Source organism: Ursus americanus, chromosome X, assembly GCF_024610735.1.
Source record: "Ursus americanus isolate L20-20 chromosome X, mUrsAme1.1.p, whole genome shotgun sequence".
Taxonomy (NCBI): Eukaryota; Metazoa; Chordata; class Mammalia; order Carnivora; family Ursidae; genus Ursus; species Ursus americanus.
In genome coordinates this window covers 1,421,433-1,446,019 of record NC_142164.1, presented here as the reverse complement: position 1 = coordinate 1,446,019, position 24,587 = coordinate 1,421,433, and the positions used below count along the sequence as shown (strand labels likewise).

General features: G+C 64.6%; 2 protein-coding genes across 9 annotated transcripts; both read left to right on the top strand.

The window, feature by feature from the left end:
• The first annotated feature begins 2,472 nt into the window (after positions 1-2,472).
• On the top strand, positions 2,473-18,306 carry PLXNB3 (plexin B3). 7 transcript variants are annotated; one of them, XM_087860333.1, is made up of 36 exons: positions 2,474-2,608; positions 4,030-4,153; positions 5,715-6,758; positions 6,961-7,140; positions 7,801-7,929; positions 8,018-8,118; positions 8,607-8,736; positions 8,922-9,078; positions 9,174-9,282; positions 9,361-9,475; positions 9,585-9,710; positions 9,782-9,898; positions 10,203-10,296; positions 10,380-10,549; positions 10,772-10,923; positions 11,204-11,309; positions 11,913-12,043; positions 12,308-12,484; positions 12,590-12,785; positions 12,913-13,152; positions 13,238-13,399; positions 13,486-13,637; positions 13,802-13,902; positions 13,982-14,205; positions 14,346-14,524; positions 14,820-14,886; positions 15,175-15,457; positions 15,577-15,680; positions 15,755-15,848; positions 16,176-16,354; positions 16,546-16,706; positions 16,824-16,971; positions 17,193-17,257; positions 17,325-17,400; positions 17,519-17,593; positions 17,884-18,306. In XM_087860333.1, exons 2-36 carry the CDS (start codon positions 4,094-4,096, stop codon positions 17,986-17,988), a joined length of 5,709 nt encoding a protein of 1,902 aa, XP_087716459.1. In that variant the 5' UTR covers positions 2,474-2,608; positions 4,030-4,093; the 3' UTR covers positions 17,989-18,306. The 7 variants fall into 7 exon arrangements, 6 of the variants coding, with proteins under 6 accessions (XP_087716459.1, XP_045658381.2, XP_045658378.2 ...); XM_045802425.2 differs by having other exon boundaries at positions 15,130-15,457; positions 17,519-17,580; XM_045802422.2 differs by having other exon boundaries at positions 15,130-15,457.
• Positions 18,307-19,845: 1,539 nt separating this feature from the next.
• On the top strand, positions 19,846-24,570 carry SRPK3 (SRSF protein kinase 3). 2 transcript variants are annotated; one of them, XM_045802426.2, is made up of 15 exons: positions 19,846-19,982; positions 20,053-20,183; positions 20,348-20,456; positions 20,586-20,673; positions 20,875-20,962; positions 21,370-21,476; positions 21,557-21,722; positions 21,825-21,850; positions 22,489-22,618; positions 22,713-22,952; positions 23,072-23,172; positions 23,546-23,653; positions 23,723-23,792; positions 23,873-23,965; positions 24,107-24,570. In XM_045802426.2, the coding sequence occupies exons 1-15, from the start codon at positions 19,846-19,848 to the stop codon at positions 24,289-24,291; spliced, it is 1,779 nt and encodes a 592-aa protein (XP_045658382.2). In that variant the 3' UTR covers positions 24,292-24,570. The 2 variants fall into 2 exon arrangements, with proteins under 2 accessions (XP_045658382.2, XP_087716274.1); XM_087860148.1 differs by having other exon boundaries at positions 23,723-23,965.
• The last annotated feature ends 17 nt before the right edge of the window (positions 24,571-24,587 follow it).

The following is a 24,587-nucleotide window of genomic DNA, read 5'->3' as shown; positions in this document are numbered from 1 at the left end:
ACAAAGACACCAAAGGGACCCAGAAGAGAGAGCTGCCTGGCCTCCTACGCCTGGGACAGGGCACGTGACCAAGGGCTCAGCGCACCTCAGTGACTGGATAGGCTGACCACTAGGGCTAGGATGACAGCCCCTCACGTGGAAAAGGAGAAAACATAACCCCTACCTCACATCACCCGCGCACAAACCCATTCCAGATGGATCGAAGAGTCCTCGAACATGAAAACCTATTAAAAATATTTAGAAAAGAGACCCAGGAGACAATTTCTATGGTCTCGGGTAGGGGAGGATTTCTAAAGCAAGACAAAAAAAGGACAAAGCATAAAAAAGAAGAATGATAAACGCAGTTATATCTAAATTAAGACTTGTTTCCCAAACGACGCCATAAGCAAACTGAGAAGACAAGTCACGGGCATGGAGAACACATAACACACCGAACACTGGTATCCAGGACATATAAAGAATCCCTCAAGATAGTAGGGAAAAGACAACCTAAATCAAAAAATTGGCCAAGACCTGTTTAGGCATTTTGCAGAAAAGGAAACATGAAGCTCGACTCGAAACATAAAGAAGTTCCCTGCTGGTAGTCAGGGGACGCCATTTGTTAAAAGCCCAGCAAGGCATCGCCATCTCAAACCCACAGTATCGACAGGAAGGACTAAGGCAAAGCCCTAAGTGTAAGTGTCGGTGAAGTTGCGGAGAGCAGAAATAAATGTCTGTACGGCGGTTCCTGTGGGACACCAGCTTGGCAAACGATTCCTCCACGCCCGGCAGACTCAAAGTGCACATGGCCGGTGACCCAGTGAGCCTCTTTCCAGCATCTAGGACCCTTGCACTCAGTAAGCAGTCAGTGTCAGCACAGCACCCCTGGGTGTTCAGGCCAGCAGAGGCCGCCTCCCCACCTCTTCCAAGGACACTGATAAGTGGGTGATCTGTGAGCATCGGTGTGAGTACATCTCCAAAGGGCTGTGGTAAGGGGAATAATTTATTTTCTTCTGTGGAAAGGTAGGAAAAATGTTCTCACTGATGAGCTTGAAGATGTCTGTCTTTCCTGAGGTTGCCAGGGACATATGTGTGTGTTAGCTGTAGAGGTGGACGGACGGATAGGGTTGGGGAGACAGGGTCAGCTGCCTATGGGGTTGCTAAGGGACAGTCCTTCCAGTCCTATTGTCCAGAGTCCTCCACCACCCCTCCCCCACATTGTGCCACCCCAACAACCTGCCCCTCCTGGAGCTTCTAGATCCCTCCCTGGCCCCTTCTTGGCCCCTTGAAGGGTACATGGATGGAGGCAGTCACATCTATATTCACATCTCCTGGGCCTTCAGGCGCTGGGTCGCTCACCTCCCTGGACACCGCTGGTCTCCCTTTCAAGCCCCCTCTAGCGGCCCACACCGGTCCCAGTGCTCCAGCCACCCTGGGCGGAGCCTCTCACACTAAGACCCCAACAACTCCATTGGCCGTCTCCTCTATCCTTATGGACCTCTCAGTCCTCCCATCCTTCCCTGCACTCCCCACCCCTCCACTGGCACCCCTGCCCTGCAGGGAGCGATGCCCCAGCAGAAAGGGCCCAGGAGTCTCCTGGATTCTCTTGCCTCCATTGCCTCCACCCCACCCAACACGAGGTCTCCAGGATTCTGCCCCCTTCACCCAGGGCCACCAGCTTACACTTGTCCAAATTCAAAGCTATTTACAAGGTCATGGTGACATAAGTTCAGGTTCTCCCTGATTTGCTCACCTCCGCACCCACCTCAACCAAGTCTGTGCTCCAGGCAGGAGAAAACACCTGTGGGCATGTCACCTGCAGGCCATCTCCCCTCCTGCCCAGTGCCTGCCTTGGTTCATAGTTCAGGGCCACGTGGCCTGATGGTTAAGTGCAGGGGCCCTGCAGTTGACTCTTAGCCTGGCCACTAACTGGCCATGCAATTTTGTGCAGGTTTCCTAACCTCCCGTGCCTCAGTTTCCCCACCTGTGAACTGCAGGAAATAACTATAACCTCTCCGGGGTCATCCGAAGGAGTGAACAAGTTAACATGCACAGAACACTTAGACCAGCCTTGGTTGTCAGGAAGATACCAGTAGAGGCAGAACTGTGTGGTTCAAGGTCAGCTTAAATATGCCTTTCTCTGTGAAGCTCTCCCCGAGACTTGGCTCCCCTCCTTGGTGCCTCACTGTGTCCTTTGGAGATGGGCTCTTCTGGCAGTGGAGCCTCATCTGTTGGCAAATAGTTCCGCCCCTGAGGCCCCGGAGACTCTTGGATCAGGTGGCTGTGGGCTTTGTCTCTGAATGGCGCCACCGCAAGGCACTTAGCGGAAGGCTACGGAATGTCCCCCTACCTACCCAATGGGAGGGCACGCCCCGCTCTCACCTGCTCCAGCCAGGTGCCCACGGCCAGCCCTCCGGCGTGCCCACCATGGCCGGCAGAGGGCAGCAGCGCCCGGCCCTGCACCATCAGGCAAATGGGCGGGCGGGGAGGGGCTGGGCAGCCCGGCCGGCCCCGCCAGGATAAGTCGGGTTGGGCGCGATTGCATTGTGGGGAGGGAGGCCGGGGCTCTGCTGGGACGCACTTCTGGCACTGCCAGCTGCTCTTCAGCCCCGGCCAGCGGCCCACCCAGGTAGGCAGGAACTGGGGCTGGTGAGGGTGCGGGGTGCAAGGGCCGCTGGGCCGTGGGGCACCGCCTTGGGGCGTGCTGGGACCTGGGAGAAGCCAAGGGTCTGCAGAGCCACCTAGCCCGATAGGGCAAAGGCCCTCAGGCACCAGTCCAGGCCCTGAGACAACAGCTCCTGATGCCTTAGGGACGTGCTACCCCCTGAGGCCATGGCCCCGGAGCTGGGAGGGAGGACCCCAGGTTTCTAACCCCAAATGGGAAGAAAGCTGGGGGGGCTGGGGGCAGGGCTCAGGGTAGGGAAGAGGCCCGCCTGGCTCCCCACCCCCACAGCCACCCAACCGGCCCAGCCAGGTGGCAGTGAGCCCCACTGCTGCCACCTTGCCCTGGAGCCAGGAGCCTGCCGCTGGAGCCTGCTGCAGCCTGCTGCCACGGTGCACGATGGAGAAAGCGGGAACCCCCAACCCGAGTGCACCTGCCCCTGCCCCACAGGCCGGGGCCCCAGCTCTGCCAGCTTCGCATGCAGATGGTGCCCTGTGAGGCTGGCAGGAGAGCCAGCTGCCAGTTGCCACTCCTTCCCCCCCCCCCCCGTCAGCACCCCATGCACGGAGGGGAGCCCCAGGCCCATCGTAGGGTGGTGTTTCCCTGGACGAGGAGGAAGGGAACAGCCGGCAACCAGTTGCCCCACCCCGTCCTGTGCATCCTCAGCAGCACCCTCCCCTGGCACCTCCCATGGCCATCAGGCTGTACCTGGCACGACTTTACGACCCCTGGGGTGGGGCTGGATGGAGACAGGTCGCTTGCTCTCTGGCCAGTCTTATTCCAGGCCAAGGGGGGTGGAGGGGTAGAAGGTCTCCCGGACGGGCTGTCTTTGTCAGCACCTCCCTGCCCCCAGTCTGGACAAAGGCAGGCATTGAGGGCCAGGACTGGCACTTCAGCCGGGCACCAAGGCTACTAAGGCTGAGGCTGGCTTTGCAGGGGCTCAGCACCCTGACCTTCCCGTGGGGGCTCAGCGGCCTACCCTGTGCCCTTCACAGGGACCCGGGAGGGGGAGGACACAGAGAGGAGCCCGCTGGCTGGCACGGGGTGGGAGTGGGGTGGGGCTGGCTGTGTGGGTCTCATTTTTCTGGCTAGAAGAAACCCTGTCCTTTGTCCCCAGGTCCTAGGGGGTGTCTCTCTGGGGGTGGGGAGTGGCAGGGAGCCCCCTGGCCAGAACAGCCCGGGTGGGGGTAAGAGCACCAGATAGTGAGTCCCTGGCCGGGGCCTGTGGACAGAGAGGACATTGTTGGGGTGGAGGCAGGGCTGCCTTGGCCCAGCCACTACTGACAAAGCTGCCAGCTGTGGCAGAGCCCAGCCTCCAGGCCCTTGCCCCCCGCCCCGGCCTCCCTCCTCCCCCGGGGCCAAGGCTCAACGGTCTCCCTCCCACTCAGGACAATGCCCCCCATAGCCGTCTTGTGCCCGTCGCCACTGCCCTGGGCCAGCTGAACAGAGGAGATGTGCTTCCCTCGGTGCCACACTGCCCAGGAGACCCCTCTGTTGCTCCCCTCCGAGGCGGTAAGTGCCCGGGGCCCCCATCTACAGAGATGTCCCCAGGAAGGGCAAGGCAAGGCAAGCCAAGCAGTCCAGGGGAGCCTGGGCCTGGGGCCCCAGATGCTGTCCCTCTACCCCCTCAGCCACACCCCCCAGACATTGCTGCTGATATCCTGGGTCTAGAGGAAATGCCCCTGTCCCCAAGCCAGGCCTGACCTTCCTGTCTGTGTCCCTGAGATAAGGGGCTTGGCGGCCTTCCTTGGGGCTCTGCCTCCAGCTGGCACACCCGCCACGGCCCAGCCTGGCGTCTCCGCTGCCAAGCTGCAGGCACCGAGGGACAGTGGGCCTGCTCCTGGCTGGCACGTGCCCACATGCCGGGCTGCGTAAGACCCTAGCTCAACCGAGGGCCTGGCTTCTGTCCCCTTCTCTGCCCGGTGTGGGGTCTCTTTCTGTGCCTCTCTCGCCTGATCACGTCGGTAGCCAGCTGGGGCCCGAGGTTGCTGAGAGGTGGGGTGGGGACATGCAGCAGGGGCCCCACTCGAGCCTTTTCTGGAGGCTTAGGGCCCCCACCTGGCCCATGGCAGATAACTGTAGTCTGAGCTCTGAATGGCTGCATGTGGGTAGGTCGGGGTGCCCATGCCTTGCTTCCTCCCCGACTGCCCTCTCCTCAGTCAGGCTCTCTTTTCTCTCATGCCTCCCCTTCAACACCCCCAGGGGCTGGGGCCCACAGACCAGGGAACAGACCTCCCCCTCCCCACCCCCACACCTTGTGTTGTCTCTTGGTGCCCCCCCACTGCCTCCCCCAACCCCCACTCTGTCTGGCTTTCGGGTCTCCCCCAGCCCCTGCTCTGACCACCTCCCAGCCCTCTGCGACCTGCCCTCTACTCTTCTGCCCTGCAGTTCTCTGGCTGCCTCAGTTTCTCCCTGGCTTTCTCTCCCTCCCCAGCACTCCTTCTCCCTTCTGCCAGGGGTCCCTCTTTACAGCTGGCCCTGCCTGCCCGGGGCGAGTTTTCTCCCCCTGCCCTTGATGTCCCTTGTGCTATGGGTGTCCCCCCTTGCCTTGCACGGTGGCCTTGTGTCTCTTCATCGTTGGGTGGCAGGCACAGGATCCCCGTGACATGGCTTCCACCAGCGTCCCTTCTCCTACCTCCTTGTCTTCGTCCTTGTCCTTGCCCCCCTTCCCCCTCACCTGGGTGCTGCCCATCCCACTGCCTCCCCCCCATCTCCCCCCATCAGCACCACCTGCTTCTCCCCTGCATGGCCCTCCTCTCCTGCCCTTTCCTGTCTCTGTCACTGCTCCTCCTTCAACAATCTAGACACATAAAAAGTAGGAGATGAAAGCAATTCTCTCCTTGGGCACACATGTGTGCCCCCCACCCCACCTTCTCCCCATCCCTTGGATACTCTCTCTCTCTCTGTGTCTCTGCTTCTTTTCTCTCTGTCTCCCTCTGTCTCTTTCTCTGTCCTCTCCCTCCCTTTCTATCTGTCGCTCTTCTGGATTCTTCCCTCCCTCCCCTCCCTCCGGTGCTCTCTCTCCACCCCCTCTTCTCTTGGGCCTCACTTGGCTCTGTTCCCCCCACCCCAGGTGCCCGTGATGGCTCCCCGGTGCCCCTTCAGTCCCCGCCTCCTGCCCATGCTGCTGCTGCTGTGCCTGCCGCTGCCCCTGACTCGGGCCCATCGCTTCTCCGCACCCAACACCACCTTCAACCACTTGGCTCTGGAGCCGGGCCGTGGCACGCTCTTCGTCGGGGCGGTGAACCGTCTCTTCCAGCTCAGCCCCGAGCTCCGGCTCGAGGCAGTGGCTGTCACCGGCCCTGTCTTCGACAGTCCCGACTGCGTGCCCTTCCGGGACCCGGACGACTGCCCGCAGGCCCGGCTCACCGACAACACCAATCAGCTGCTCCTGGTGAGCCCCCAGACCCGGGAGCTCGTGGCCTGCGGGCAGGCGCGCCAGGGCGTGTGCGAGAAGCGGTGCCTCGAGGACGTGGCGCAGGTGCTGTACCAGGCCGAGGAGCCCGGGGACGGGCAGTTCGTGGCCGCCAACGCCCCGGGAGTTGCCACGGTGGGCCTGGTGGTGCAGGCGCCGGGCCGGGACCTCCTGCTGGTGGCCAGAGGCCTGGCGGGCAAGCTGTCGGGCGGGGTGCCACCCCTGACCGTGCGCCAACTGGCCGGGCCGCAGCCCTTCTCCAGCGAGGGCCTGGGCCGCCTCGTGGTGGGCGACTTCTCCGACTACAACAACAGCTACGTGGGGGCCTTCGCCAGCACCCGCTCCGCCTACTTCGTCTTCCGCCGCCGCGGGGCCCGGGCGCAGGCCGAGTACCGCTCCTACGTGGCCCGGGTCTGCCTGGGGGACCCCAACCTGTACTCCTACGTGGAGGTGCCCCTCGCCTGCCGGGGCCAGGGCCTCATCCGGGCCGCCTTCCTCACGCCAAGCGCGTTGCTGGGGGCGTTCGCCGCAGGCCCCGGCGGGGCCCGGGCGGCGCTGTGCGCCTTTCCCCTGGCTGAGCTGGACGGGAGCATGGAGCACGCACGGCGCCTTTGCTACACAGCCGGCGGCCGGGGCCCGGGTGGCGTGGAGGAAGCCGCCGTGGAGTACGGAGTCACGTCGCGCTGCGTCGCCCTGCCCGCTGTGAGTGGCCCCTCGCCCCCTCGGCTTTGCCAGCCACGATCCTGAGGCGGCTCCTGCCGTCCCTCTCGTCCCTCTGACCACTCTGCCCTGGGCCCCCCAGGGCTCTCTGGCCCTGCCCTCCAGCCTCGACTCGCTCTGGGCCCCCAGGGAAAGTACCTCCCACCTCTCGCTGGGACTGATTCTCCCCTCCCTGCCCATCCAGGACTCCCCGGAGTCATACCCCTGCGGTGATGAGCACACCCCCAGCCCCATTGCGGGCCGCCAGCCCCTGGTGGCCGAGCCCGTGCTGCAGCTGAGACAGCCCATCAGTGCCGTGGCCAGCCTCCAGGCGGATGGGCACACAATCGCTTTCCTGGGGGACACCCAGGGTCAGCTGCATAAGGTAAGGTGAAGGGGCTGCCCTGGTCCTGGACCCCTGACACCTAGGTGTCTATGCTGCGGGGCACGGCCCAGCCTTGCTGGCTTGACTGGGTGTGGGCCTGCCTTGCTGCGGCTCGGGAAGCCCCAGGTACCTTCCACCTCTCGGGCTGTGTCCCGCTGGCAGGTTGAAAGGCCGTGTCGCACACGGATGGCTGGCCAGGTGCCAGCTCCTGGGGCTCCTAGTCGCATGACTTAGGATGACTTCCCAGGAGGCTCCCGGGCAGCCCCAATTTCTCCAGCCAATAGCGGAAGCTGACGGTCAAGGTGGGCAGGAATGCCACGGGGTAGGGGTGGGCAGTGCCTGGTCCCCAGAGCCAGCCTGGCCCCAGAAGTCTTTCCGAGGCAAAGTCTTGCCTCCTCCTGACCTGCTTGTCTCCCTGCAGCTGCCCTCCTGCCCAGAGTGGCTGGGTAACGGTGAATGGGGGAGGGGAGGGGAGCAAAGCAGGATGCCCAGGGGCCTGCCCCACCCTCCATGGCATGGCACGGCCTCCCTGGTCCAGCAGGAAGGAGAGCTGGCTCTATGGGACAGGATGTTCCCTGGGAGTCCCAACCAAGAGGATGGCACGTGCCCTGAATTGTCGGCCTGTGGCCATCTTGACAGCAGGCCTTGTCGTCCCTCCAGGTCTTTCTCAATGGCTCCCAAGGCCAGGTGTACCACTCCCAGCAAGTGGGGCCTCTGGGCTCAGCCATCAGCCCAGACCTGCTAGTAGACAGCAGTGGCAGCCACCTCTATGTCCTGACTGCCCAGCAGGTGAGGCTTGTCCCCAGGGGTGGGAGTGGGGGTCACATGAGACCCGAGTCCCTGCACCCACTGCGTCTGTCCCTCACTGCCCATCCAGGTGGATCGGGTACCCGTGGCAGCCTGTCCCCAGTTTCCTGACTGTACCAGCTGCCTTCAGGCCCAGGACCCACTGTGTGGCTGGTGCGTCCTCCAGGGCAGGTGAGCACAGGACCTGTGCCCAGACTTCGGCCAACAGGTGGTGTGTGCAGGGAGGGCGCACCTGAAAGCAGTCCTGGGCCTGCCGGGAGGCCAGCTCGGCAGCTTCCTGACGTGGAGGTGCAGGCCCGCCATGGAGTCCCTCCACCCCGCCCCACTAGGCCCAGGCTGCTCCCTTCTCATTTCCCAGCCCCACCCCCGGTCAGGCCACGGTCGCCTCTCCCAGGTGTTCCCTGGCCCACTTCAGCTCCAGGAACCCCTTATGGCAACCCTCCCCTCCGCAGCAGTGGCCCCCCTCTTACAGTCAAGGCCAAAGCCCGCACTTTGGCCACTAAGCCCTATCTGCTTGGCCCCTTCCTCTCGAGCACGGTCCCTTTCCCTCCTCCATCCCCACCCCCACGCCAGCTGGGCCATCCTCCCAACCCTCTTGCCACCAATCACCTGGGGAGCCTGAGACCCGCATGGTGACCCAATGGGCCCCTGCCCCACAGGTGTACCCGCAAGGGCCAATGTGGGCGGGCAGCCCAGGCGAACCAGTGGCTGTGGAGCTATGAGGACAGCCACTGCCCACATGTCCAGAGCTTGCTGCCGGCCCACCGCCCCCGCCAGGAGCAGGGCCAGGTGAGCTGCCTGCCACTGCCTGCCCATGGGGGCTGCCCATAAGCTGCTCCCTGTCCTTTCCCTCCTCTCCTGCTGCCTCTGCTCCTACCCCACTCTGCCCAAGCTCCATCTCCTTTGCTGAGACATACCACATCCCCCCTACCAAGAAGCCCCTGCCTGCTCTGTTTTCCTTGCATGTGTCCCAGGTCACCTTGTCTGTCCCCCGGCTGCCCACCCTGGCCATGGATGAATACTTCCATTGTGCCTTTGGGGACTACGACAGCTTGGCTCACGTGGAAGGGCCCCACGTATCCTGTGTCACCCCTCCCCAAGACCAGCTGCCGCTTAACCCTCCAGGCACAGGTGAGGGGCCCCTGGGGCAGGGGGCTGGGGGCTGGAGCGGGAGCTGGAGAGGCAGGAGCCATGTGACCCGCCCTGCCACCGCCATCTCCTCCCAGACCACATCACGTTGCCCCTGGCCCTTATGTTTGAGGATGTGGCTGTGGCTGCCACCAACTTCTCCTTCTACGACTGCAGTGCTGTCCAGGCCTTAGCGGTGGCTGCCCCGTGAGTGCTGGGCCTGGCTGCTGGGTAGGGGTGGCAACCCCCGATGGTACCCAGCCTGAGCCGCCCCTGCCCCTCCAGGTGCCGCGCTTGTGTGGGCAGCCTCTGGCGGTGCCACTGGTGTCCCCAGAGCAGCCGCTGTGTGTACGGGGAGCACTGCCCAGAGGGCGAGGGGACTGTCTACAGCACCCAGGAGGTGGGTGGGCCCGCCCCCCCCCCCCCAACCGCTGCTGCAGACCCGCCCCACGCTATACCCTGCCCAGGCCCCTCAACTTCTGAAGGGCTAAAGGGTCTCCTCTCCCCAGGTGGATGTCCAGGTGCGTGGCCCAGGGGCTTGTCCCCAGGTGGAGGGCCTGGCAGGTCCGCTCCTGGTGCCCGTGGGCTGGGAGAGCCGTTTGGCCCTGCGTGTGAGGAATCTTCAGCATTTTGGAGTAAGCAGGGGATGGGGATGGTGGGGGGTGTGGCTGACTGCGTCCAGGGTCCTGATGGCGTCCACTCCCAGAGCCCGCCTGCCTCCTACTACTGCTGGCTGGAGTTGCCCGGAGAACTTCGAAGGCTGCCGGCCTCTCTGGAAGAGATGGCCGGGGACGTGGGCCTCGTCTACTGCCAGGCCCAGCAGGTATGTGCCCACCCCACATCCTCACCTGCCACCAGATGCTTTCCGCAGCTTTCAGATGCCCCCCACACTCCTTGCCTCCCGGGTTGTTCTAAGCCATTAGTGTCCTGTCATCACTCACAAGGCAGGCAGGCCCCGGGCATGCAGCAGGAACATGGCACCCCCAGTCTCTGCCCTAGGTTTGCAGTCTGGTGGGAGACGTGGGCACTGAACAATGGTACCCATTCTGGGAGGAGTGGCCTGGTGGAGACAGGGGTCAGGGTTGTCCTGAGTTGGGCCCGGCCTGACCCCCACCCTCCACCCACAGTTCCGCCCCTCCAAGGCCCAGCAGGAGATCCCAGTGCCCATCTACGTCACCCGGGGCAAGGGTCAGCGGCTGGACAATGCGCACACTCTCTATGGTGAGCTTGGGGGCGGCAGGGCAGGTAGGACAGGGCGTGTGGCAGAGGGGAGGTGCCTCAGCGCCCTGCCTGACCTTCCCTAGTGACCCTGTACGACTGCGCCATGGGCCACCCCGACTGCAGCCACTGCCAGGCCGCCAATGGGAGCCTGGGCTGTGTGTGGTGCAGCCACGGCCAGCCTACCTGTCGCTATGGTCCTCTGTGCCCCCCCGGGGCCGTGGAGCTGCTGTGTCCCACTCCCAGCATTGACACAGTGAGCCCCCAGCCCTCCCTCATGGCCCAGCCTCCCACTTCCTCCCCATCTGCCCTGCCCCCCCCCACCCTGTCCTAACCTCACCTACGTCAGACCAGCCCTGCTCAGGCCCCCAAGCCCTAGCAGTTCTGTCCCATCTCAGGCTGGTCGGCTGGTTGGGTCACGCCACTACAGAGTGGATGTGGGTTTGGGAGACTCCATCATCATCCTTCCCTGCTGCAGATCGAGCCCCTGACTGGGCCCCCTGAGGGTGGCTTGGCCCTCACCATCTGGGGCTCCGACCTGGGCAGGGACTTTGCTGAGGTTCAAGATGCCGTGAAGGTGGCCGGCCGCCCCTGCAACCCTGAGCCCTCTCTCTACCGCACCTCTGCCCGGTGAGGCATCCGAGCTGCCAGGGGCTGAGGGATGCCCTCCCAGGGAAGTCCTCGGAGAATGGCTACCCAGAGACAAGGGGGGCTTGCAGCCAAGAAATGCGGGCCGGGTCAGAAGCGCCAAAGGAAGACAAGCCAGGGGAGGGAAAGAGAATGAAGCTGGCAGCGAGAGGGGTGGGGGGTGGGGGTTCTGGGCAGTGGCTGGCAGGTGGCCCATAGCTCCTACTGAAGACGGGCCTGGTCCACGGGAGCCCTGAGCAGCTCCTGGGCCTCCATTCCCCAGGATTGTGTGCGTGACATCCCCCGCCCCCAACGGCACCACAGGGCCAATCCAAGTAGCCATTAAGAATCGGCCACCAGGCATCTCAACCCAGCATTTCACCTACCAGGTCAGTGCCCACCCCAGGGTGGTCCCCATGCAGGGTATAGTAGGAGGGAGGGGCAGGAGGGAAACCTAGGTGAGGATTTCAAAGTTGGCCTAGGGGTAGCAGGAAGAGCTGCCACAGGTACAGGAGGAAAACCATGTGATCTGAGTGATCATCCCGGCGGCCGAGTGGAGGATGGACTAGGGGCAGCAGAACGACCGTGGAAGGAAGCGGGAGGAGGGCGGTGGAAGCAGCCAGTGCGGCAGGCTGGCAAGGGTGGGGACTGAGGGAGAGCAGGGACGCCTCCAGGCACTAGCCGAAGCCAGGAAGCAGTGGGAGGCAGGGGCAAGGTAGCATCAGAAGTCCTGCAGCACCCCAAGTTGGCGACTGGATCTCAGGGTTTAGAGCTCAGGGGGCCTGGGAGGTGTAAGCCGTGACGGAGGAGGAGGCCGTCCTGAGGGGCAGAGAGGCAGTGAGGAGAGAAGAGCCCCCTCGCAGGGCAGAGGAGAGCTGTGAGGCTTCCGGGAGGAAGGTGTGGTCCTCTGTGGCCCATGGGATCAAACCCCGGTGCCTCACTGGAGGCACCGGAACCTAGGTGAGTAAGTGCCAGACTGCTCTGTCCCTCAGGACCCCATCCTGCTGAGCCTGAGTCCCCGGTGGGGCCCCCAGGCAGGGGGTACCCCCCTCACTATACACGGGCAGCACCTCCAGACAGGAGGCAACATCAGTGCCTTTGTGGGTGGACAGCCCTGTCCTATGTGAGTATCTCTCCTCCCGGTCCCAAGCTGCTGGCTGTCAGCTGGGGGTAGCCCCTGTGGGCCTCGTTATCCCCTCGTGTACGGGGGGGGGGGCAGGGGGAGTGGACTCGGCTCCCGAAGGCCCCCATCCAAGTCCGAGAGAAATGGTCCCTGTGCCCGCCCCTACTGGTCCTTGCCCTCGTGGAGGGAGGCAGCGTGGGTCCCTGGTGTGGTAGCCAGGCCCAGGCTAGAGCCCAAGATGCCAGACCCCTCCCCACCCCGCAGCCGGGAGCCGGTGTGTCCTGAGGCCATTGTGTGCCACACCATGTCCCAGGCCAGCCCTGGAGAAGCTGTGGTTCGGGTGGTCTTCGGCCACGCCCAGCGCACGCTGCTCGGCAGCCCCTTCCGGTACACTGCCAACCCCCAGCTGGTGGAGGCGGAGCCCAGTGTCAGCTTCCGGGGGTGAGGACCTAGGCCGCTCCGGGCGGCCCGTGCTCCCGGCTGGGGAGGGGGGCTGGGCCCGGCTGCCTGCTACCCCCGCCGCGGCTCACCGCTATCCCGACGCAGGGGCGGGCGGCTGATCCGGGTCAGGGGCACGGGCCTGGACGTGGTGCGGCAGCCCCTGCTGTCTGTGTGGCTGGAGGCCGCGGCCGACATGCGGGCGGCGGGGGCCCAGCCCCAGGACCCAACCCCGAGGAGGAGCTGTGGGGCCCCTGCCGCAGCCCCCCGGGCTTGTATCCCGCTCGAGGGGGGCTTGCTGCAGGTGAGCGCCCCACTGGTAGGCGGCAGGGCCGGTCGTGCCCAGTGGGGGGCGGGGCCCTTTGTCCCCTGGGAGCGAGCGAGGAAGCCCCAGCTCACCCCTCCTTGTCCCGGCTCCTGCTGCCTCGCAGTGCTCCACCGTCTGTTCCGTCAACTCGTCCAGCCTCCTCCTGTGCCACAGCCCTGCTGTGCCAGACGGGGCGCGCCCGCAGCGGGTCTTCTTCACTCTAGACAACGTGCATGTAGACTTTGCCAGCGCCAATGGGGGCCAGGACTTCGTGTACCAGCCCAACCCCCGTCTGGCCCCCCTCAGCCGTAAGGAGCCCACCCGCCCCTACCGCCTCAAGCCGGGCAACGTCCTGGACGTGGAGGTGAGGGCTTCTGCCGGCTGGCTCTGTGCAGGGACCGTACACGCAGGCCAGGTGTCCCAGCTCAGGCCCCTGGTCTCTCTTCCAGGGTCAGGGCCTCAACCTGGGCATCAGCAAGGAGGAAGTGCGCGTGCGTATCGGCAATGGCGAGTGCCTGGTGAAGACGCTCACGCTCACCCACCTGTACTGTGAGCCGCCCTCCAGGGCCCCACAGCCCGCTAACGGCTCCAGTACCCTGCTGCAGTTCGTGGTGAGGCGGGGCTCCGGGCGCAGACGAGGCTGGGCAGGCAGAGCCCGGAAGGCCCGCACTCAGGAGCCCTGCCCGCCTCCCCCCAGGTTCAAATGGGCAATGTGCACCTGGCCCTGGGCCCCGTCCTGTACGAGACTGAGCCCACTCTGTCTGCCTTCCCCGTGGAGGCCCAGGTGGGCCTGGGCATGGGCGCTGCCGTGCTGATTGCCGCTGTCGTCCTCCTCACCCTCATGTACAGGTGAGAGGCTCCTCCCAGGCATGCACGCGCCTACGCAAACTTCCCTCTTTGCTTTTGCAAAGGTGCCCCATGGCAGGCCTCCAGGCAGCTGGCCATCCTGGCTTGGCGGCCTCAGGCCCCAGCAGGCTCGGACCTGTGGCTAACACCTGGTCCCTGGGCTGCAGGCACAAGAGCAAGCAGGCCCTGCGGGACTATCAGAAGGTTCTGGTGCAGCTGGAGAACCTGGAGATTGGTGTGGGCGACCAGTGCCGCAAGGAGTTCACAGGTGGGGAGAGGGCGGTGGGGAGGAGGACAGAGGGCCCACCTGGGCCCGAGCCCACACGTCAGTGTCTCCTGGCCTGCAGACCTGATGACCGAGATGACCGACCTCAGCAGCGACCTGGAGGCCAGTGGGATCCCCTTCCTGGACTACCACACCTATGCCGAGCGAGTCTTCTTCCCAGGGCATGGCGGCTGCCCACTGCAGCCGTCACTCGAGGGGCCTGGGGAAGAGGGCCACCGTGCCCCCGTGCACCAGGGCCTCACGCAGCTCTCCAACCTGCTGAACAGCAAGCTCTTCCTCCTCACAGTGAGGGCCGCGGGGGCGAGCAGGGGGCCCAGACGGGCATGGAGGTGGGGCTGGGCGCAGGCAGGGCCGGGCAGCAGGTGTGGGCACAGAGGTGGGACGATGCTCGGGGCTCCCCTGAGTGCTGGCGCCCGTCCCCCCAGCTCATCCACACCCTGGAGGAGCAGCCCAGCTTCTCCCAGCGGGACCGCTGCCACGTGGCTTCTCTGCTGTCCCTGGCGCTGCACGGCAAGCTGGAGTACCTGACGGACATCGTGAGGACGCTGCTGAGTGACCTGGCTGCCCATTACGTGTGCAAGAACCCCAAGCTCATGCTGCGCAGGTCGGTCTGGGCCCGACCACGGGCCCAGAAGCGAGGGTGCTGGCTCCACACTGAGCTGCACCCCTCCCCACCTCTGCCCAGTCCCGGGGTAGGCAGGGCCAGGAATGCCCAGGAGGTGGGCTAGGACAGAAGCCACTGGGAGGGAAGTAGACGGGCCTCCTTACCAGGGACGTGGGCACGAAGGGCTGACAGGTCGAAAAGCTCTGCCTTCCCTCCTTTGCCCAGCTCAGCCCAGGGACGGGGGCGGGGGCGGCCCGCAGCACCACCTCTCTGACCTGGGGCTGGCTCCCCACAGGACAGAGACCATGGTGGAGAAGCTGCTGACCAACTGGCTGTCCATCTGTCTCTATGCCTTCCTGAGGGTGAGCGGCCACCCTGGCCGATACCTCCTCCCTTCACCTCGTTTCAAGGGTGCTGCCTGTGGCCTCACTGACCTGGGCGGGCCCACATTTCCCCAGAGGCCCCGGCGTATGAGGGCTTGGAAAGGGGAAGGCTGGGTGTGAGGCGGAGGCTGGCTGTCCTTGTCCTCCCTCCATGCAACTGACTGCCCCTCCCTGCCCCGTCGCACCCGCGGCGCCGACACCGGCCCATCCCGACGGTTGCAGGAGGTGGCTGGTGAGCCCCTGTACATGCTTCTCCGGGCCATACAGTACCAAGTGGACAAGGGCCCCGTGGACGCCGTGACTGGCAAGGCGAAGCGGACCCTGAATGACAGCCGCCTGCTGCGGGAGGACGTGGAGTTCCGGCCCCTGACGCTGATGGTGTTGGTGGGCCCCAGGGCCACTGGGGCGGCAGGGAGCAGTGCTGCGCAGCACGTGCCCACCCGAGTGCTCGACACAGACACTATCACCCAGGTCAAAGAGAAGGTGTTGGACCAAGTCTACAAGGGCACCCCGTTTTCCCAGAGGCCATCAGTACACGCCCTAGATCTCGGTGAGAGAACCTCCCTGCCCGTCCGTGTGTGGGACTGTCCCCACTGGCAGATCCTCAGCCCTGCCGTGCAGACTCGGGTAACAGGCTGCAGGCTAACCGGCTTCCCTGGGTGTCCCCAGAGTGGCGCTCGGGCCTTGCTGGCCACCTAACCCTGTCAGATGAGGACCTGACCTCGGTGACCCAGAAGCACTGGAAGAGACTCAACACTCTACAACATTACAAGGTGCCGGGCGGGCCAGGGCTGGGGGGCGGGCTCAGCCAGGGAAGGGGCCCAGCCACTGCTCACCTTCCCACCAGGTCCCGGATGGAGCCACTGTGCGGCTCATCCCCCAGCTGCACAACGGAGGTGCTGTCTCCCAGAGCCTGGCCCAGAACTGCCCCTTGGGGGAGAGTGAGTCCTGTGGCCCCAGAGCTCGAAGCGGGCGGGCAGGAGTCCCAGTCACGCCGTCTGCCTCGCCTGGGTGTCCCCCACACCTTGTCAGGGGGCAAGCCCAACCTCTAGGCCGGGCCGAGGACCTGGGGTGGAGGAGGGCAGCAGTTCGTCCTGGTCGGGGAGCTCTGGGACCATGGGGTGTTGGGCTGAGCTCTTTTCCCCTGCTCTCCTCGGCTCCCGCCACCCTGCCCCACCGGGCCCGGTGAGCAGGCTGGGCGTCCCCAGCCAGTGGTGTGGGATAGGGGCCAGGGGTGTAGGCCTGAGGCCAGACTTCTGGGCCCTCAGACATTCCCATGTTGGAAGATGGTGAGGAGGGTGGGGTCCACCTCTGGCACCTGGTGAAAGCCACCGAAGAGCCAGAAGGAGCTAAGGCACGGCGCAGCAGCCTGAGGGAGCGGGAACGGGAGCGGGCCCGGGCCAAGGCGATTCCGGAAATCTACCTCACCCGCCTGCTCTCCATGAAGGTTGGTGTGGCTGCGGAGCTGCGCCCCAGGGGAGCCACCTGGCTGGGAAGGCCCACTGTGGGGGGGGGGCTCCATGACTGAGCTGGGGGAGGGGGTGGTCCTGAGAGGTAGAGAAGTTGCCAGAGCCCCTGATGGAGCATGGCCCTGGCCCACACCTGCCTCCCACACAGCCCCCCCTCCCTGCCTTCCAGGGCACGCTGCAGAAGTTTGTGGATGACACCTTCCAGGCCATCCTCAGTGTGAACAGGCCCGTGCCCATTGCTATCAAGTACCTGTTTGACTTCCTGGACGAGCTGGCAGAGAAGCACGGCATTGAAGACCCGGAGACCTTGCACATCTGGAAGACTAACAGGTACCTTGCCTGCTGGCCCCCACCCCATGCAGATGAGATGCGGAGTCCCAGCGGGATAGGGGCATGGCCCGGGGCAGGGACCCAAGCTCCCTGTGGGACTCGGGCCTGTGCCCCCAGCTTGCTGTTGCGGTTCTGGGTGAACGCCCTGAAGAACCCACAGCTCATCTTTGACGTGCGGGTGTCCGACAACGTGGATGCCGTCCTCGCCGTCATCGCCCAAACCTTCATCGACTCCTGCACTGTCTCCGAGCATAAAGTGGGCAGGGTAAGGGCAGAGCTGGCATCTGCAGCAGCCAGAGGGATGAGGAGGAAGGGCTTTTGGGGGAAGCCACAGAGGCTCAGGGCGGAGCCCCGAGTGGAACTGAGAGGGGTGGCACATAATGAGGGCCGGGACGCTGGAGGGAGGGGGCACTGGTGGTGCATTCGGGGTGACAGGGCCGGAGCTCCCCCCGCCTCCCTGCTCAGACCCACTCCTACCCGGAGCAGGATTCCCCAGTGAACAAACTGCTTTATGCCCGGGAGATCCCTCGCTACAAGCAGATGGTGGAGAGGTAGGTGCTGGGGCATCAGGGCTGGGGGGTGGGGGCTGCCCACCCCTCACTACGTCTCCTCTGCCAGATACTACTCCGACATCCGCCAGAGCTGTCCAGCCAGCTATCAGGAGATGAACTCGGCTCTGGCCGAGCTCTCTGGGGTGAGGCATGGCCCAGGGGGCACACCCCTCCACCTTTGGGTGGGTGCAGGGGGGAGGGGGGAGGTTCAGGGTTAAAAGGTCCAGGCTGGAGCCTCACCCCTCCATGTGCGGTCCCCAGAACTACACCTCTGCTCCCCACTGCCTGGAAGCTCTCCAAGAACTCTACAAGCACATCCACAGGTATTATGACCAGGTGAGGCCCAGGGTCCTCCAGGGGGGAGGGGCACGCCCCCGTGGCCCAGAGGGAGGCCCCAGGAATCTCCCTGGGGATGGAAGGAGGTGTCTCGGCCAATCTGGGCAGTGGGTAGGAAGGACCCAGGTTGGGCAAGAGGCGTGGCTTCTGTCCAGATGCCTCAGGGAGGCCTGGGGCGGCCCCTGCCGGGTCCCCAAGCTGCCGCTGAGATGGACCCCGGGCTGGACGGCCCTGGGCTAAGGGGCAGAGGGCAGAGGCCTCAGGCAGGGCACCCTCCTCTACCCTGGCAGATCATCAGCGCCCTGGAGGAGGACCCTGTAGGTCAGAAGATGCAGCTGGCCTGCCGTCTGCAGCAGGTAGCAGCCCTGGTGGAGAACAAGGTGACTGACCTGTGAGCTTGGGCCCCCACAGACGCCCAAGGCCCGCCAGCCAGGAGAGGAGCAAGCAGGACCTCCCGCCGCAGTGGCTTAGGACCCCGGATGGAGCCAGCAACGGAGGAGGGGCTGGCTGAGAGCGGAAGGGGGTTGTGGCCACCAGGGGGCTCCCTGCCGCCTCTCCCACCACCTGCCCTTCGCCCTGCGTTCCCCTACCTGGGCTTTCTAATTTATAGTAATCCTCACCTCTTCCCCCACCTGCCCCACTGTATTTATTTGCTTGCTGGAGAATCACATTTGGAAATAAAATAGAAATACATCTTTTTAGAAAAAGCCCAATCCCCAGCCCTTGCCTTTCCCTGTGAGTCTACTCAGTGCTCCCTTGCTTGGCCCTCCCCTTGGCCCCATGGCTGTGACTTCTGCCTGAAGAAGAGGGGTCATCAGGCACCCCCAGGCCTTGATTTCCTCTCTCCCCTCGCCTCCCCTGGCCCACCTGCCCCCATCTATGCCCACCCTGCCCTACCAATTCTTTCCTGGCCCAGGGACAACAGGACCAAGTGTCTCCCATCTTGAGCTAATCACAATCACTGCCGAGTCCCGTCTGCTTCTGACTCCCCTACGGTCCCCAGCTGGTCTCCCGGCTTCACACATGTCCCCTCCGTTCCCTCCTGGTCGCAGCCAGAGTGATCTTTCTAAAGAGCAAAAGTGCCCCTCGGCCTCCGTGGGAATCTCACACTAGTGCCCACGGGTTCAGAGTAGGACACTTAGCTGCCCAAGGCCACCCCGCCTCTCTCCCACCCCCAACCACTCTGTGACCAAAGACGTCTCCAGTCCATCCAGCTGTAGGCCTCACCCCAGCCAGGCCCTGCACCACCCCAGAAGCTTACCCACCCACCCCTTTTTGGGGAGTCAACTCTTCCTGGTCCCTTGGATGCAGCCCCAAAGTCAGGCTCCGGAGGGCTCTGTCTGACCCGGACGTCAGTCTGTCACCATCCTGTTAGAGCTGTAGGCTTGTTTGGTCCCCACTAAAGGAGGACCCCTGAGGACAGGACCAGGATGGATGGTTCCCTGTGCCTCCCATAAGGAGCTGGGAGGGAGGCCACACGGTGTCAGTGTTAGAGTCCTGAGCAGGCAGCCTCCCAGGGTCTGACACCGTCCAGGCACCTCCAGTGCAACAAGTCGTCTTCAGCTCATGCCCCTGACTCATTCATCCAGAATCCACAATGACACCATGTTCAGGGAGAAGGGGGCTCCTGCCTAAGGGGTCAATGAGCCACGAGAAAAGTGAGAACCCCAGTGAGAGGGGGCAGGGAATGGGGTACCCATGGGAATGGGAAGGGTCATCTTTGGAAAGGCTACCACGAGGGCCAAGCAGGAAGCCAGAAACTGTTCCAAAAGTGTTACTGGGGACGGGGTGGGGCGGGGGGTGCTCGACGTAAGGACCAGGTTGTCCACTGGCCCCCTCAGCTGACTCCAGCTCTGGAGTGTGGGGACTCAGCCCGGGAAGCAGGTCGCTGACACGTCCCCACTCAGTGGGCCCCCTCTGCCACCCCTGGGGCACAGGGACTTAGCCTCGGGACTGGATTGCTGCATCCTCGCAGGGGTGTCCCCCTTGGTATGGGGCCCACCTTGGGACCATGGGGGGTCTCCCTTGTTGCGGGGACTTAGCGTGGAAGCTGGGTCGCGCCACATCCCCACTGTGGCCCCCTATGCCAGCCCTGGGGCGGGGGTGGGTGGGGGCGGCTGGTCCCGGGGGCCAGGCTCTCCTGGGCCACCGTGGCCTCACCGCCTCCTCCCCGCCGCCGCATACCTTGCCCACAGCTGAGCAGCTGGGAGGCTATTTATAAAGGCGGGTGAGATCAGCGGCCGAGGCTATAAATGCGCGGGCCGCAGTCAGGCCCCACAGGAGCAGCCGCCTGGGGCGCAGGAGCTGTGGGCCGCGGGGCTGGGATGAGCGCCAGCGCGGGTGGCGGCGGGGACAGCGGCGGCGGCGGGGACAGCGGGAGCAGCAGCAGGTAGGGCTCGGCCCGGGAGGGGGGGGTGCCGGCCCCGCGGCCGCTCACTGCCCGCTCACCCCACCCGCAGCTCGCAGGCCTCCTGCGGGCCCGAGTCCTCCGGCTCCGAACTCGCCCCCGCCGCGCCAGCGCCGCGGATGCTGCAGGGGCTGCTGGGCTCCGATGACGAGGAGCAGGAGGACCCCAAGGACTACTGCAAGGGTGAGGCCTGGCCTCAGCGCGGGCGGCCAGGTGGAGGCGGCGGGACACAGGGCAACCGGGAAGGAGGAGGGTGCCGAGGCTGGCCCACGTGGGCCAGGGGCCCCCAAGGCAGGCGACGCTGCCCACTGTGCCGCCCACCGTGCCGTCTGGGCTCCCTTCCCCAGGCGGCTACTACCCTGTGAAGATCGGCGACCTGTTCAATGGGCGATACCATGTGGTGCGCAAGCTGGGCTGGGGCCACTTCTCCACCGTCTGGCTCTGCTGGGACATCCAGTAAGTGCCCCCTCCGTCCCCCCAGGGCCCAGGGCCAGCTGGGAGCCTGCCCCTGGGCTTGGTTGGGGCCACCACGATGCCCCCATGGGTCGGGCTGGGCGGCAGCTGACGCAGGGCTTGGTGCTGCAGGCGCAAGCGCTTCGTGGCCCTGAAAGTGGTGAAGAGCGCGGGGCATTACACCGAGACCGCCGTGGATGAGATCAAGCTCCTGAAATGTGTGAGGCGCCTCCCTCCCGGCTCCCAGCTCCCGGGCAGGGCGGAGTTCCCGCAGGGGCAGGCTCCAGCTGGCTCTGCCCCCAGGGAGAACCTGAGGAACAGGCCGGGGAGGGGCAGAGGGGGGGCCAGAGGTGCCCCCGGGGACCGAAGGGAGCAGCCAGGGTGGGGCAGGTTGGAGCCATTCATGGTCCCTTTGCTCCAGGTCCGAGACAGTGACCCCAGTGATCCCAAGAGAGAGACCATCGTCCAGCTCATCGATGACTTCAGGATCTCAGGGGTGAATGGAGTCCGTATCCTTCGTAGGACGAGCCAAGCAGTGTGGCAGTAGCCGCGCCAGCTCCTGCCATCCCAGCTGCTAGGTCCTCAGTCTCCTGATCTGCACGATGGGGGCTTACCCCTCCTGGGGACACTAGTCTACACACTAGTCCAACCGCTTTGGGGGTTTGTGTCTATGGGACAGAGGTGGGGGGGCAGTGGATGACCAGGTTGACACTGGTTACCCGTGGGCATTGCTGAGTTACCCTCAAACAGCAGGGGCCGCCTCTGTGGCAGTGCCCTCTCTCAGGAATGAGCACAGAAAGTACCATCCCAACCGGCACACCTGAGAGGGACAGGGACAGTGTAATGACACCAGAACCTGGGGGGGGGGCGTGCCCCATCTGTGTGCCCGCTGGCCACCCTTCACTCGCAGCCCCAGATGTGTGCATGGTGCTGGAAGTCCTAGGCCACCAGCTCCTTAAGTGGATCATCAAGTCCAACTACCAGGGCCTGCCCGTGCCGTGCGTGAAGAGCATCGTGAGGCAGGTGAGCGTCCTGGGTTCTGCACGAGCAGGGCGGGAGGGAGACGGGACAGGCCCGTTAAGGGCAGGAGCGGCTCTCCACAGGTGCTGCATGGCCTGGACTACCTCCACACCAAGTGCAAGATCATCCACACAGACATCAAGCCTGAGAACATCCTGCTGTGTGTGGGTGATGCCTACATCCGACGCCTGGCCACCGAGGCCACAGAGTGGCAGCAGTCAGGGGCACCACCCCCATCCCGCTCCACAGGTAGCAAGAGCCTGCATGGGCCCAGGGTGGGGCCTGTGGGCCTCAGCCCCTCCCTGAGTCTCTGTTCCTTTCTCTCCCCCAATGCCCCACCTGCCCCCTCAGTCAGCACTGCTCCCCAGGAGGTCTTGGTAAGTTGGGGTGCCCCTCTATTCCTGGGCCTCATCTCCGCATCTCCTCATAGCCCCCTCCCCACCTCCCCGCCCACCCCCAGGGATGAGGGTGATATGCAGGGTGGGTCACATGCCCTAAACTGCCCTTGGTGGCTGCGGGGCTTGCCACTGCCTCAGGGGAAGGCCACTGAGTCTAGGGCCAGGAGGCAGGCCCATCAGCTCCTCCCCAAACTCGAGCTTTGGAGAGCGAGGAGGGGAGGGAGACAGGAGGCAGGTGAAGGGCTAGTGCCCAAGGGTGGGGGGGAGCTGGGGCGGCACCACGTTTACTCATCCAAAGTCGCCCTGGAGGGGGCGCCTGGGTGGCTTAGTCAGTTAAGCATCTGCCTTCGGCTTGGGCCTTGATCTTGGGATGGAGTCCCGCGTTGTCGGGCTCCCTGCTCAGCGGGAAGCCTCCTTCTCCCTCTGCCACTCCCCCTGCTTGAGATCTCTCTCTGTCAAATAAATAAAGTCTTTAAAAACAAACAAAAAACCCCACAAAGTAACCCTGGGACCCGGAGGCCCTGGCCCCCATGAGGTGTGCAGGTCACAGGTAGAGGCTTGGGCTGCTCAGAGGATGGGCAACGGGAACCCGGGGGTGACCCTGGCTCTAACGGCAGACCGGCAAGCTGTCGAAAAACAAGAGGAAGAAGATGCGGCGTAAACGGAAGCAACAGAAGCGGCTGCTGGAGGAGCGGCTGCGGGACCTGCAGAGGCTGGAGGCCATGGAGGCCGCCGCCCAGGCTGAGGGTGAGGGGCTGGAGTGCGCGCCCAGCGAGACAGGCCACGGGGAACAGGCCGCTGGGGCCGCCTGCTCACACACCGCCTCTGCCCATCTCCCCAGACGCCGGCTCGAGGCTAGAGGGGGGCAGCGGCTCCACCTCTTCTTCTGGCTGCCACCCTGGGGGGGCCAGGGCTGGCCCCTCCCCTGCCTCCTCTTCCCCTGCTGCAGGGGGCGAGCGCAGCCTCAGCCCAAGCTCCCAGACCTCAGGCTTCTCGGGCTCCCTTTTCTCTCCTGCCTCGTGCTCCATCCTCTCAGGCTCCTCCAACCAGCGGGAGACTGGGGGCCTCCTGTCACCCAGCAGTAAGTTGGGCAGGGTCTGCGGGTGGGTTTGGTGGGTGGGTGGCAGGCAGCTGGCAGGCAGGACTGGGGGGATGGGGCCCGGCCAGCTCAGTCTCTCCCCCCTTCTCTTCCTTTTCCAGCACCGTTTGGTGCCTCGAACCTCCTGGTGAACCCCCTAGAGCCCCAAAATGCAGACAAGATCAAGATCAAGATCGCAGACCTGGGCAACGCCTGCTGGGTGGTATGAGTTGGCCTGGAGAGCAGAGCTGGGCACCCTGCTGTGAGGGCAGGGGCGCGGGCCCGCTCCCGAGGAGCCCGATGGGGCCTGCAGTGCCACTCGACCAGACTCCAGGGTCTGCCTCATGACGCAGACCCAGGACTGAGCCCAGACCAGCACCGGTCCTTCCCAATCAGTGAACTGGACCCACTGCAAGGGGCAGGGACCACTGGGAAGAGGCAGGTCCTCTCGGGACCTCTGGGGAACCCTAAGGCTCAGAGCAAACCCCACTGAGCTCCTTGGGTACATGGCCCAGAGGAGGTGGGAGATGGTGGGGGCCGGTGGGGGTTGGCTGGCTGTGGCCCCAGCTCCTCCCCAGGGCTCCCCTTGCCTCCAGCACAAGCACTTCACCGAGGACATCCAGACTCGCCAGTACCGGGCAGTGGAAGTGCTGATCGGAGCGGAGTACGGGCCCCCGGCCGACATCTGGAGCACAGCGTGCATGGTATGCCCCAGCTGCTCCAGCCTCAGGCCGGCACTGCTGGCTGGCAGCCTCACGTTCTCCCCCTTCCAGGCCTTCGAGCTGGCCACCGGCGACTACCTATTCGAGCCTCACTCTGGAGAAGACTACAGTCGTGACGAGGGTAGGCGGAGGCCAGCCCTGGGCTCAGCTTCGGGGCCTCCCAGCCGCCCAGCTGCCTCCCAGCTCCCTCTCTGTCCACAGACCACATCGCCCACATTGTGGAGCTGCTGGGAGACATCCCCCCAGCCTTCGCCCTCTCGGGCCGCTATTCCCGGGAGTTCTTCAACCGGAGAGGTAGGGCCGAGCAGGCTCGGTTTGCCTGGATGGGGAGGGTAGGGCACAGAGCACAGATTCCAAAGCAGGGGGAACACTGCCTCCCAGAGCCAGAGGCCTTCCTGGCAGAGCCTAACCTCTTGCCCGCGGACCCGCCCCCAGGAGAGCTGCGGCACATCCACAACCTCAAGCACTGGGGCCTGTACGAGGTGCTCATGGAGAAGTACGAGTGGCCCCTGGAGCAGGCCACGCAGTTCAGCGCCTTCCTGCTGCCCATGATGGAATACATCCCTGAAAAGCGGGCCAGCGCGGCCGACTGTCTCCAGCACCCTTGGCTCAACCCCTAGGCCCCACGGGCACTTTGTGCAGCTTGAGGCGGGCCTGGCTCACCCTCAAGCCCCTCCCAGTGCCTTCGGGGAAAGCAGGATGCCTTCTGCCATCAGGCAGGAGCTGCCCTCCTACCCCCTACTGGGTGCCAGCTTCCTCACAGCCCGTGGAGGGGCAGAGAGATGTTGGAGCCTGGCCCACTGTTTAGAATTCATTCTGCCCCCAACCCTCACAAAGGGCCCTGAGTGGGAAGTGTGCGTATTTCTTTTCTTAATAAAGTGTGAACTGAAACGTCGGCATCCTGGAGTGACAGCAG

What these genes read in the sequence shown, in the direction of transcription:
- PLXNB3 (XM_045802422.2), top strand. Translation starts at nt 4,094, where the DNA reads ATGTGCTTCCCTCGGTGCCACACTGCCCAGGAGACCCCTCTGTTGCTC. An exon ending in TCTACTGCCAGGCCCAGCAG is followed by an intron (nt 9,899 to 10,202) that starts GTATGTGCCCAC and finishes CTCCACCCACAG; the next exon opens with TTCCGCCCCTCCAAGGCCCA. An exon ending in ACACTCTACAACATTACAAG is followed by an intron (nt 15,681 to 15,754) that starts GTGCCGGGCGGG and finishes CCTTCCCACCAG; the next exon opens with GTCCCGGATGGAGCCACTGT.
- SRPK3 (XM_087860148.1), top strand. Translation starts at nt 19,846, where the DNA reads ATGCGCGGGCCGCAGTCAGGCCCCACAGGAGCAGCCGCCTGGGGCGCA. An exon ending in TGAAGAGCATCGTGAGGCAG is followed by an intron (nt 21,477 to 21,556) that starts GTGAGCGTCCTG and finishes GGCTCTCCACAG; the next exon opens with GTGCTGCATGGCCTGGACTA. An exon ending in TGGGCAACGCCTGCTGGGTG is followed by an intron (nt 23,173 to 23,545) that starts GTATGAGTTGGC and finishes CCTTGCCTCCAG; the next exon opens with CACAAGCACTTCACCGAGGA.